Source organism: Sinohyriopsis cumingii, chromosome 2, assembly GCF_028554795.1.
Source record: "Sinohyriopsis cumingii isolate HCF-2022 chromosome 2, ASM2855479v2, whole genome shotgun sequence".
Taxonomy (NCBI): Eukaryota; Metazoa; Mollusca; class Bivalvia; order Unionida; family Unionidae; genus Sinohyriopsis; species Sinohyriopsis cumingii.
The window spans coordinates 7,710,024-7,722,032 of NC_142962.1; the positions used below are offsets into that span (position 1 = coordinate 7,710,024).

Sequence of the window (12,009 nt, forward strand, 5' to 3'; positions counted from 1 at the left end):
ATCTAGGACGAAGAATAATAGGAAAATTTACTCAAGGTGGAGCGTATGATCATAAATTACATCATAGTCGATTAATCATGGACGAGGCCGAATTGGATCTTATTGTCGCTGATGCCGCCACGAATAATACGTTTTGTACCCGCGAAGATGTGTTTCTGTCAAACGGGGAAAAACTAGGGACTGTTTTTAGTTATATCGACGGAGAATCATCTCAGTACACACATTTAAGATCTTCGATGCTAGCTTATGTATCAATAAACCTATTGTCGATGATTAATAGGTTTCCCGTTGACGCAGTGAGAGTTGCAACGGATTCATTCTATATCGATAAAAAACACTTAGCGGCGTTAAATAAGGTTATACCGAATGATCCATCGTGGGGTTCATGGAGAATAAAAAATGAAATGTTGCATGGATATTGTGAATCGGCTGATGTTGAAATCGAGGATGAATATCGCGGCGCAGAAATATCTGGGAAATTTTCAATTTCTACGACAACTTCGCTGCCGCCGGTGCACGATCCTGTTGTGAGACACAAAACAGTTTATCTGAACGGTCCTGGTGGTTCCGGTAAGACAACTCGAGCGATAGAATTATTTAGAAACTCTGACATGATTGTGCTAACACCCACACATAGACTTGCCAGGGAGATGAGACAACGGGATGTTAACGCGTGTACGTATCACAGTTTTTTCAAATACAGCGGCGGCACGTGGACATCTGAACGAATGGGAACGAAGTATATCCCTGGAATAATCATCTGGGATGAGATAGACACTGTGCCGTTGGATACATTAAAACAGTTTCTGGATTGGTTGCTAAAGAAAAATACCGCAGTGGTGATGTGCGGCGATCATGGTCAACCACCGCCATTTACAGGTGAATCTCCACACACGTGGCTGAAAACTTTTGTAGATTATTATGAGGAAATAACTAATGATGTTAGATCAGTCGATGAAACGCTGAAAGAGTTTAAGGCGTTGATCAGGCTACAACCTGATAAAGTCCAATGTGAGATAATGCGTGAAATAATTCCAGAGACGGAGCTGAGCGACTTTTGGGAAACGTGGAAACCAGGTGATTTAATTGTGGCAAGTAGAAAGATAGTCAGGGACACACTTCAGCAGCGGTTATTTCAGTTACATCAGAAGAAATTTCCAATGCTGGTAGTGCCATTGTGTTATAGACCAGCTGATACGCGATTGCAGAATACCGACGTTGATATACCTGGGAGATCGGAAAAACAGAATTTAGTATTAAATGATATTGTCACAGTTGATATTGATGTTGTTGAACAGGCACTAAAAATGAGCAAATCCCCGTGGACGCTAGGATACGCTATGACCATCCACAGTTCGCAGGGACTAACTATTTCAGATACAACAGTTTGGATTGTTGATGATCGCATCGAGTGGTCAAATTTAGTTTATTTAGCCGTGTCAAGAGTAAGAAGGATAGGTCAGTTACGAAGAATTGTATTAGATGATGTTATCAACGACAGCATCAACAGCTCAATCGCTGATGATACAATAAGAAAGAAATTAGCCGGTTACAAACAGAGCGACAAAAAAAATGGTAGAGAGTTTGATCCAAGTTTGGATGTTGAATTTGTAATACAATTACAACAACAGCAGAATAATCACTGTGCGAGTTGTAATTGTTTATTGCTGTGGCAGTATTCGAAAAACGACCCAAGACAATTTACCGTAGATAGAATAGATAGCAGTCGCGGTCATACACGTGAAAATGTGATGTTGACCTGTCTTGAGTGTAACCGACGCAGAGGGTGCTGCCTACCGAAGTGCGGATCACTTTAGTGCGAATCACTTTAGTGATCGGGGTGGTAATTGTGTATCCGTGGGAATCACCTGAAGTTGCTCGCGTTTAAATCCGCGTTGAGGAGCAGTCGAATCTAATCTGTAGATGGGAGGTCTGCCGGTTGATCTGGTTATGCTGGATATCTTATGTGTAGTAACACTCCATGTGGGATCGGTTGCTCTTTTTTTTCCTCCTTCTAGTTCGCCTGGTTCGTATAAATACCTAACGGTGACATTACCCGCTAGCGTCGTTGGCTGCGTTGAAACATGTCCGTGAATCACTTTAGTGATCGGGGGTATATATTTTTTTGTGATTGCATTTATTGGCCTCATATTTGTTGTTCTGGTAATTTCATTATTCAGTGCGGCTATCACGTTTGGCAGTCTTGTAACCCATTCACGAGATCTCGTATCGTAAATGAATTCCCTCGCGTACTGGTATCCGAATAATCTCTCAGCGAGTGTTCTATTAAATCGCTCAACAATTGCCTGATCGTGATGAATTTCAGTATGTCCTCGTCGTATGGTAACGTTATGCTGCTTTGTCAACGATGACACCGCGCCCTGAAATTCCTTGCCAGGATCAACTTGTAATAATCGTGGCCAGTTTAGAGGTCCTCGCTGATAAATTCGCGAAAACGCAGAGGCGACTTCGGACGCTGTTTTTGTCATTAATGGTTCTGCTTCTTTGTATCTACTAGCAATATCAACTACTGTTAACGCGTATTTGTATATTTTTCTACGGACAGTATCATGAGGCAGAAATAGTATGTCAGCCTGATGAACTTCATTGGGGACACTAACATCAAAATGTGCAAAGTTGATTTGTCGAGGTGGTGGTAGGTAGATTTGCCATATTGCTTGTTTTGACAGCCATTTTTTGGCAGCCTCGCGTGGTACTGATGCCGCGTTGGCGAGTTTATTAATTGCTGAGTTACCTCTCCAATATCCGATTGGGGAATAATAAATCGCTTGCATGGAAACACTAGCGTTGGAAGTCCTTGGACTTGTCTGCATCGTTATTAATTATCCAGAACCTAATGCTAATTTAGATTTCATCGCTGATCTTACTAACCAATTAGCGAGTGACTCCCTAAATGATTTATTTTTTATGGCGCTTAGTGCATGAATTAATTTCACATCCGCGATATGCCTGTCTTGTAGATCTTTACTTCGATAAGCAATATCATGTATGTGACACGCTGCGTCGATAGCGTTTATCGGATACTCGCCGGGTTTGGGCTGATCGTTGCTGTCAAGCCTGATATCTAGTCGTGTTCCCGGACCGCAGTAATTGTATCCTGGGAGATGTTTTTCTCCGGGATACTTTCCCCAAGGGGTACCTGGAAGTCGTCCGAGGGCGGCTGCAATGTCACCACCTCGTTTTTTTTTTTGAAATTTAAATTTTTTTGTGCCACATCGCGTACACGTACCTGAAGTTGCTAGTCTGTTATTTTTTGTTGTAACCGTTGTTAGATCATTCGTAGGGGTTCGTGCCCGATACTTCACACAATATAGATCCATAATTATTATTCTTTGTATACAAATGGAAATTACAGACTTTTCTGCGACGCGGCGAAGGGAGCCAATTAAGCATAATTCCGTGCTACCAAACTCTATCAGAATGATCATCATAGGACCGTCAGGATCGGGTAAAACGCAGTTGTTGCTGAACCTGATTATGAAGTGGATGAAATGGGACAAACTATACTTGATAGCTCCGTCTGTGGATGATCAACGTTGTTATGATGTTATAAAAGATTTTAATGAGAGTGCAAAAGCGCTGAGTGAAGACGGCGAGGATGTTGTTGAATTTATAACTGATATTGAAGAAGCTCCGTCCGTGGAAGACCTCGACGGGGAAATAAATAACCTAGTAGTGTATGATGATGTGATGCTGGACAAGCAAAAAAATCCTGCAAGAATATTTTCACGGGGTCGTCATAAAAACACCGATGTCATTTATGTTACTCAACGTTACACACAAATACCAAAAGTAATCAGGGATAACTGTAATCTTCTTGCGATATTCAATGGAGTTGATGTTCATACGCTGAGAAATATTCATCAAACCTGGTGTGGTGGCGATATGGATTTAAATAAATTTAAGAATTTCTTTAGTCACGCTCAAAGAAAACATCACGGATTTGTGACAATAAATTTACACGACCCGCGTACACGATACCGCGTCGGCCTTGATACACTATTTGCGACATAAAAATGTTTTCTTGGAAACTCATTTCGTTGAGCAGCAGAGGGGCCCGACCCATGGATTTTTCAATGACGGACCCCGCGAGCGATGCTAGCATCGCCAGGGAAACTGTTTCAGATTTATTAAAGTAACCCAAGTTGTCAGCGGAAATGTATTGCATCCCTGGGGAAATTCGAAATATTTCTCGAGGAGAGACTCTCCGAATTTTTTTGGACATTTTTTTTTGTCCTGTATTCTGAATAGAAGGGTTTATTTCGTCGAAATAAGCCCTCTATCGAGGAATAGTTTCCTGGAAGGGGTTACTGGTAAAATTGTTTTGGTCTGTTCGCCCCCTCTGCTGCTAGACCACTGCAATGTATGATACCATGAAGACCACTGCAATGTATACAATGCCATAAAGACCCCTGCAATCTACAAAAATAATAAAGACCACTGCAACGTATATAATACCATAAAGACCACTGCAATGTATGATACCATGAAGACCATTGCATAGTATACAATACCATAAAGACCACTGCAATGTATAAAAATAAAATACCACTGCAATGTAAATAAGTACAGTACCATGAAGACTGCTGCAATGTATATAATACCATGAAGATCACTGCAATGTATATAATAACAAAGACCATTGCAATGTATATGTAAAAAAGACCACTGCAATGCATATAAATACAGTACCATGAAGACCACTGCAATGTATATAATAACATAAAGACCACTGCAATGTGAAGTATGAACATCAGATTATCCATGCAAAAATCCATCTGTCTGTAAATGATAAACATGATTCTTTTGTAGAATGCCATGATAAACAAACTGCTGAATCGTCATATATAACATGCATGAAACATTATAACCTCCAAATTAACATTACTGTCAATGCCCAAAAAATATCCACCAATACAAGAAAATTATTATGTTTAACTTGCATATTACCTATCCAATGAAACCATCTGGTGATATGTTCAAGTCTTTGAACTGATTCTTTTGACAAAAGAATTTCATATCATATATTATATAAAGCATTTCACAAATTAAGACCTCTCTGTTTGAATGATAGGTCTGTAAAAACCATCAACAATGCCTCAGTCTGTGAACTCATTAAAATCAGCATTGAACCTGTGCTTGAATCTACAAGACCAAGAACATTTGCATTGATAAGGATCTTCTGAATGAAATCATCTACCATTTGACCCAGTGCAGGATGACAATGCTACGAATCCTACGAAGTTCCAACCAGGCTATTTCAACCACCAAAACATGTCTTTCACTGAATATACCAACAATTTCTCCTTTGTTCTGCTGTATATGAATAAATCTGCTACAAACAAGTTACAATGATGCAAATGTATTCAAATATTTTTAGTTTTAAGTGAACTGTTTGTGTGACATGAAACTGTAGTAATATGCTCATTCTTTCTTTGTTATAAATAATGTGTACATGTATAGTATGTCATCTGTACCCGAGGGTCTCGTGTCAAATTAGCTAAGAATTTTGGCTAAATGTGTTATACCCTCTGAAAATAAATTAATAATAATAATAATAATAATAATAATAATAATAATTTTTTAAAAATACATAATTACCCCAAGACAAAATCTCAGAATGGATTTATGTAGACTGTCCTTGTCCATTTTAAGAAAATGGATCGAATCAGTTATAATAATAATAATAATAATACCTTTGGGTCTTTATCATAGTAATGCTGTTGTGTTCTAATCCAGCGGCTTGTAAGGTGATCTCGGACAGTGTTAGCCAGAGCAAAATAGTAATCCCTGGGTGTAGCCACATTCCTGTCCTTGACAAGAGTATAGTGGAGGTGCCTGTTGAACGTTTTCTTTATGCTAGCGATGTCCTCAACTGGTGCAATACCACGGATGCTGATTTGCTTCCTCTTGTCGTGGTCGCTCGGTGGAACAGAAGCCATTTTTCATAAAATTATTAGCAACTGCTAAAGAGCTGACTGAAAACTAAGGTTAGTTTTAGCCGATTCTTCCTAGGCTATGTATCCGTCTTGCTCCGCGACCAGAGTCTATGTCCTTGACCTTTTGCAAGGTCGCTCGTCTGGTTGCCTATTTTTACATCCTTCCTTGGAATCTAAGTCAACCTTCTAGATTTGAAAAGTTGAGGAGTACCAGTCTGCAAGCATGGCCGACAAGGAAAAAAAGTCTCAGAAAACACGTGGAAAGAAATCAGATCTGCAATTACATGACATCTTAGAACTTGGTGGAAACAAAGTTAGATTCCTACAGTTCTTACAGATTTAATGTGCTACGCTTTTCGTTACGTATGTGAGGGGATAAAACCTGCTTTCATAAAGAACCGCGATATAATTGAAGTGTTACGTATTTTCAACGTATCAAATGCGTGAGTGACTAGCGCTCGCCATGTAACCATATATCTTCGCAAGGTTTTAGTAGGAATTAAGTTTAACAGCTGCAACCAAAAATTGTCACCACTCTCAGAAACTGCCGGTCTACATTTAAAAAATATATGCATTTAAGTTGACTCGTGTGAAGTCTACAATTAGTCTTTCAATGTAAGACGCGTCACATATTTTTGTTATTGTGCTACGTCTTACTGCCTTAAATAACGGCCTTGTGTAGCCTGTTCCCAAGTCGACTGACAGGAGACCAAGAGGTAACATTTAAGGAATATCTCGCACTTGGTACCCCATATCGACACTCTTCCACAAATGTAAATCTAAGTGATTATACTTACTTTGCTCTCTTCATCCTGATAAAATCAAAATCTGACAGTTGCAGATGAACGCATTTTCATGAATGCAATGGAAGTCAGGAGTGCCAAATTGGATTGGGTTGAAGAATGTTTCTTTAGCGAAATGAAAAAAAATGTGTACTAATATTGAAGAAAGTGTTTAGATAGCTTAGTTTTGTTCAAGATATTTATCATCCTTTAAACCAGGTTTGCATTTTCGGCTTCCATCATGTTCCTGTCAAATGAAATATAGGTCAGCGGAACTTGAAAACATGTCCGTTTGCTTGAGTGAGAATTTGAATTTATTCTTAAAATGACATCAGAATAAGCAAGTCTACCAAACCAACATGACATTTATTTGTGGAAAAGCATCAGTAGGTGCTGCCAAGTGTGTGAGATATGCTTGAAAATTTGGTCTTAGTCATCATTGGAACAAGCTACACAAGGCCTCTTTTGGGGCAGTTAAACATAGCACCAAAACATAAATAACACATGATACATCTTACCTTTTAGACTAGTCCTTGACTTCCACGTTTGAGATTCCTGAAAAATGTTACCTCTCTGTGTCTCCTGTCAGTCGACTTGGAAACATGCTACACAAAGCAGTAAGACATAGTATTAAAACAAAACTATGATGCATCTTACATTGTAAGACTAAGGTATTGTGTTGTTTAAATAAACTTGGAATAATATTTCATCATCTTTGATGGGAATATGGAAAAAAACATTGGTCTATATTGACTATTTGAAAGTTTCTACCCCACTTTTCCCTATTTTCATTAGGCTTCATGCTCAAACTTGAACTTACTATTACTATATGATTTCCTATTGCTATTGAACTGTAATAAGTATTATTTGAACAAGATCTGTAAGAAAAACTTGACCTCAGAGAACTGTATAAAAAATTTTTGTTATAATTTAATTGATTAGGCAGATATATAAGCTAAAGTTGCTGATTTAAAACAGAAATGAATGAATAAATATCCTGAAAGGTTTAGATTATACAGATGTAAATTTCAGAACTTTTAGACCTGACCAAAATATACTCAGAAAAATTGTATTTTTCCTGGCAATTATTTATAAAGACATTATGATATAAATGTAAATTGCTTACATGTCAAAAAATAATAAACAAGAGAGTTAACTTTTCTTTGCACATTGCCTTATATAGACTTCATAGTAAAAATATAAAATGGCTTTCTCATGCACTGACTGAAAACTCGGAACACAGAACATGACCCTCGGAAACCTGACCAAGTCCTAACACAGCTGATGACAAGCCCATTTATACTTCCTGCGGAATTGTGCTCCTTGCAGGGAAAATTCAATCATTCACTGGGTAGCAACCATAAGGAACATTCTGCAAATGTGCACTTGCAGGGGCAACTGTGCTTTGTTACCAATAACAATTAAACCACTCCTTAATTAATAATTGTAATTAAAAGCCTAGATCTCTTCATGTATTAGCTTAGAACATATATATATCTAAATGGTTAAAATTTGCAATACAAAAAATATATTTAGCTCTAAAGTGACAATTAAGTGAGGTAATGATGGAAGTGTTCCAAAAGTACCTAACCTGTAAATGAGGCTAATAACTAGTAGTTATGCATCGATTTGTGGCATGACACCATGAATTGAAATCATTTAGAGGATGATTATGATAAGCTGATATGCGAATATGAAATCTACCTGGGAATCATACCATCATTTGGTACTGGATAACTGTTGGTATGAATGAATAAATTAATATTGGCCATAAATGTTGATAACACCCACCCACTTAGCTACTATGTCGTAGCCCAGTCCTCAAAGAAGAGGTACTAATATTACCACTCACCCTGCTTTATCACTGAGTGCATCACAATTAACAAACTTAATTTTAAAAAATTATAAAATCCTCAAGGTTAGGTTTCAAAAATGTATGGCTTAAATTACATATGAAATGAAGGGATTAGCGCTCAAAAAAAAAACTGATATAACCTGCCACACCAACTTGAACAGATGACAGTGGTGTTTGGGATGTAAGAACTGTAATTTTGAAAAAATAAGCAGCAAATGAAACAATCCTTTAACAATATCAACTGAAGACTGGAAATGATGCTCACTTGTTGATGTAATAGACAGAGACAGTAAACTCTAAAAGACAATGTACATACTCGACGTGCCAAATTTACAAACTGGTAGCCAGCTTCCCATTTTTTTAAATTCATTTTTTTATCAGAAAAGTCTCTATTTTTCAAGTAGTTGTGGTTACAAAGGATTAAATAAAGGTTATTGGTATTTATCTCTGTTCTCATTATATGGTCGTTCATAGTGTTGGATTAATCTACATGTACTTTAGTTGGGTTTACTATCTATAGTAGATGACACTACATGCATTACCTATATAATTTCAGAAATCAGTAGCCACTGTATTTTTTTTTTTACAACAGTCTAAGCAGTTTATCTGCAGTCATTCATGGTAGTGTCAAAATACACATCATGATCACTGATTGCCTTCAGCAGATGGTTTCTCACAACAGTGCATTTATATAATAAAATTGATCCATACATTGCCATACATGCCAAGTTTTCTGGGACCAAATTAGGGGGATCAGTGTCCACAATGCGGGAGATTGGGACCAAATCAGGGGGATTAGCATGACAACCATTTTGTCATATATTTAAGCATGAAAGTGCACATCATAGCAAAACTAAATTAACTACAGTGAATAATAAGTCACTCGGCATTATTAATTTTCTTGTACGTTGTTTTCTTTAGTGACACTATCTACGGATGTACGGTTTTGCATCACTTTAAGCATATTATGTGACGATTCTGCATTTGCAGTGTGCTGCAGACTTTTAAAGTGCCTTGTAACATCAATTTTCCCCCACTGAAAATGTTCATGTGTGTTGCAAATTGTGCAGTACACAAAGCTTTATCCATTTTCAGTTCGCATCACACATTTAAATTTGTCTAACCAAGCACTGTTGAACTTCCAAGCATATTTCTTTTTTTTTTAACAGTTTATTTTCCTTTGAATCTTTTGGCATACTTTTCAACATGATGCCAAAATTATTATAGTTCCAAATAGTTCAAGAACTGTTTTAAACTTATCAGGTTGCTTGCCATCTGTGACACACAACACATTACTCAATGTTGATATATCGTTGAGTAAAAGAACTTGCATGTGTACAATAAATAAATCAGTGCAAGTCATCAGCCCATTTTGATTGGTTGTAAGGTTGATATCTACTTGATTGATGGATTACAGTAGTCATAAACTGTTTGATTTGAATGTTTTAGCTGGAAATATATATGCTTGGCATTTTTTTTTCTGGGAGATTTTGTCAGCAAATCAGTAGATAAAAAATGGTTAAAAATAAAAATACTACTGGACAGTCAGGGAGACTTGGCATGTATGCATTATGATTGTGGTTGTAGATGACAGGTGGTTAGTCATAGCAGTAAACCTGATTAAGTAACCTTTCATACAAAAACTACTGACAGTATTCATTACAGCTCAGAAGCATTCTCATAATTTTGTTGGTCATGTTTTCAGCATTTATTTCTTTTGTAAGGTTCATATGATATAAAAAAGAATTAGAAGGATGTCACAGCAGGAAATTTTTGCTGATGCTGCACATGTAATTGTTCGAAAAGACTACATTTTCAGATATAGTGCAGGACAAACAGCAATGCTTGAGATTAAAGTACAGATACATCCATTTTTATAAGAGAATTTGCCAGATAATATTTCTACTGTTACCTTTTTTTTTTCACAGGAAGATCTAGCTTTGCTTCAGGATGTTGATTCCGGGGATGAAGAAGCCCTGGAAGGACTGGGGCATAACTTGGATGAAGATCCAGTCAACAAAGATGAGGTGCTCAGAATAGTATTCTTTAGTATCATTCATGTCATCAATATCATATGACATTTTTGAAACACAAATTTTCTTAAAATGTCACAGTTTGCATTAGTTACTCTTGTGAAAACTAACTTATATATATATATATATATATATATATATATATATATATATATATATATATATACACACACACACACCACACACACGTCTTTGGGGTTAGTTTATCAGTAAAATAAACTTTTAAAATTGGGATACTTTCAGTTGGGGCTTGGTCTGCAATGGCAGTATTACATGTATAGGTTGGTAAGTAATGTGTGCAGTAGTGATACTACACATTACATGGATTGGTAATGTGTATAGTGGTGGTACTACACATTATATGGATTCATAATGCATCCTATGGTGGTACTACACTTGACTCTTGTTCTGCAATAACTTGCACACAATGGGGTCTGAAAGATAGACTGCAGCATCAGTGAGGGTGGAAGTTCAAGGCTGCAGGAACTAGGAACAAATGATCTTTTCAGTCAAATATGCAGTATATCAAGAATTGTTTTTTCCCATTTTCCACTTTTCTCCTGACTTGAATCAGATTTTTTTTATATAGTCCATTTTTTTTTTATATTATCTTCGATCCAGTTTTTAAAAAATGGTCTGTCTGGTCCCAGTCCACAACGACCCGTGTAAATTATTTGTTCCATATATTAGCAAAACATGGTGTCTGAGTTGTTGAGAAAGAGCATGACAAGAACAGTTTAGATAAAGGTTTAAAAACCGTATGGAAATGGGAATGACTGGAGCAGAAAGTTGACAGAAATTTAGTTGGCCAGTTTATAAGAAAACTGAATGCTAGAGTACTGACATTTTGTGACCTCTGCTAGAAAGATCTGGATCACAGTAATCACGGTTGGAAGAGTTTGGAACAGCACCTACAAAAGAAGCTGCCTATGGATAAATACAAGCTCTGAAGGCATCTGGAAAAAGTGCAGTTAATTACTATAAGAAAGATTTATTGCATGAAAGAACAGATGTAGCCCTCTGTCAGAATATGCATACTGCATGTTGCCAATACAAGCACCAGCTCAAAAGGAAAAAGGCTTTTATTGAGAAGGAAAAGAAACGGTTGCACATTGGGCCAAAAAAGTCAGTGGTGACAAAAAGGAAGGCTAAAGAAATCTTTGGCAAAACTTAAAAAAGAGCTCGACTGGCATATCAACAGGTTGTGTCCATTGGAGAAAAAGACAAGTGAATGTATGGGATTATTTGTATATAGTTGATGTCTTTAGGTGTTTATTTTACAGATTTGTTATGAAAAGAGAGAAGTAATATATTTGCTGCAAAAATTGACAAATTATTGTGACTTAATTACGATGTAAACGCTGACATGCACATGAAAT

At 37.0% G+C, this 12,009-nt stretch overlaps 2 protein-coding genes across 2 annotated transcripts in view; one reads left to right on the forward strand and one right to left on the reverse strand.

Annotated features, from left to right (window-relative positions):
• Nucleotides 1-6,090, reverse strand: part of LOC149804304 (glycogen phosphorylase, muscle form-like) — a 79,862-nt gene extending 73,772 nt beyond the window's left edge. Inside the window, exon 1 of the mRNA XM_089938632.1 lies at nt 5,718-6,090. Coding sequence (XP_089794758.1) covers nt 5,718-5,963 — 246 coding nt within the window. The 5' untranslated portion in view covers nt 5,964-6,090. The remainder of the gene's footprint in view (nt 1-5,717) is intronic.
• A 53-nt stretch (nt 6,091-6,143) lies between these two features.
• LOC149804305 (CCAAT/enhancer-binding protein zeta-like) overlaps nt 6,144-12,009 on the forward strand; it is an 80,249-nt gene continuing 74,383 nt past the window's right edge. The window contains exons 1-2 of the mRNA XM_089938642.1: nt 6,144-6,273; nt 10,526-10,624. Coding sequence (XP_089794768.1) covers nt 6,184-6,273; nt 10,526-10,624 — 189 coding nt within the window. The 5' untranslated portion in view covers nt 6,144-6,183. The remainder of the gene's footprint in view (nt 6,274-10,525; nt 10,625-12,009) is intronic.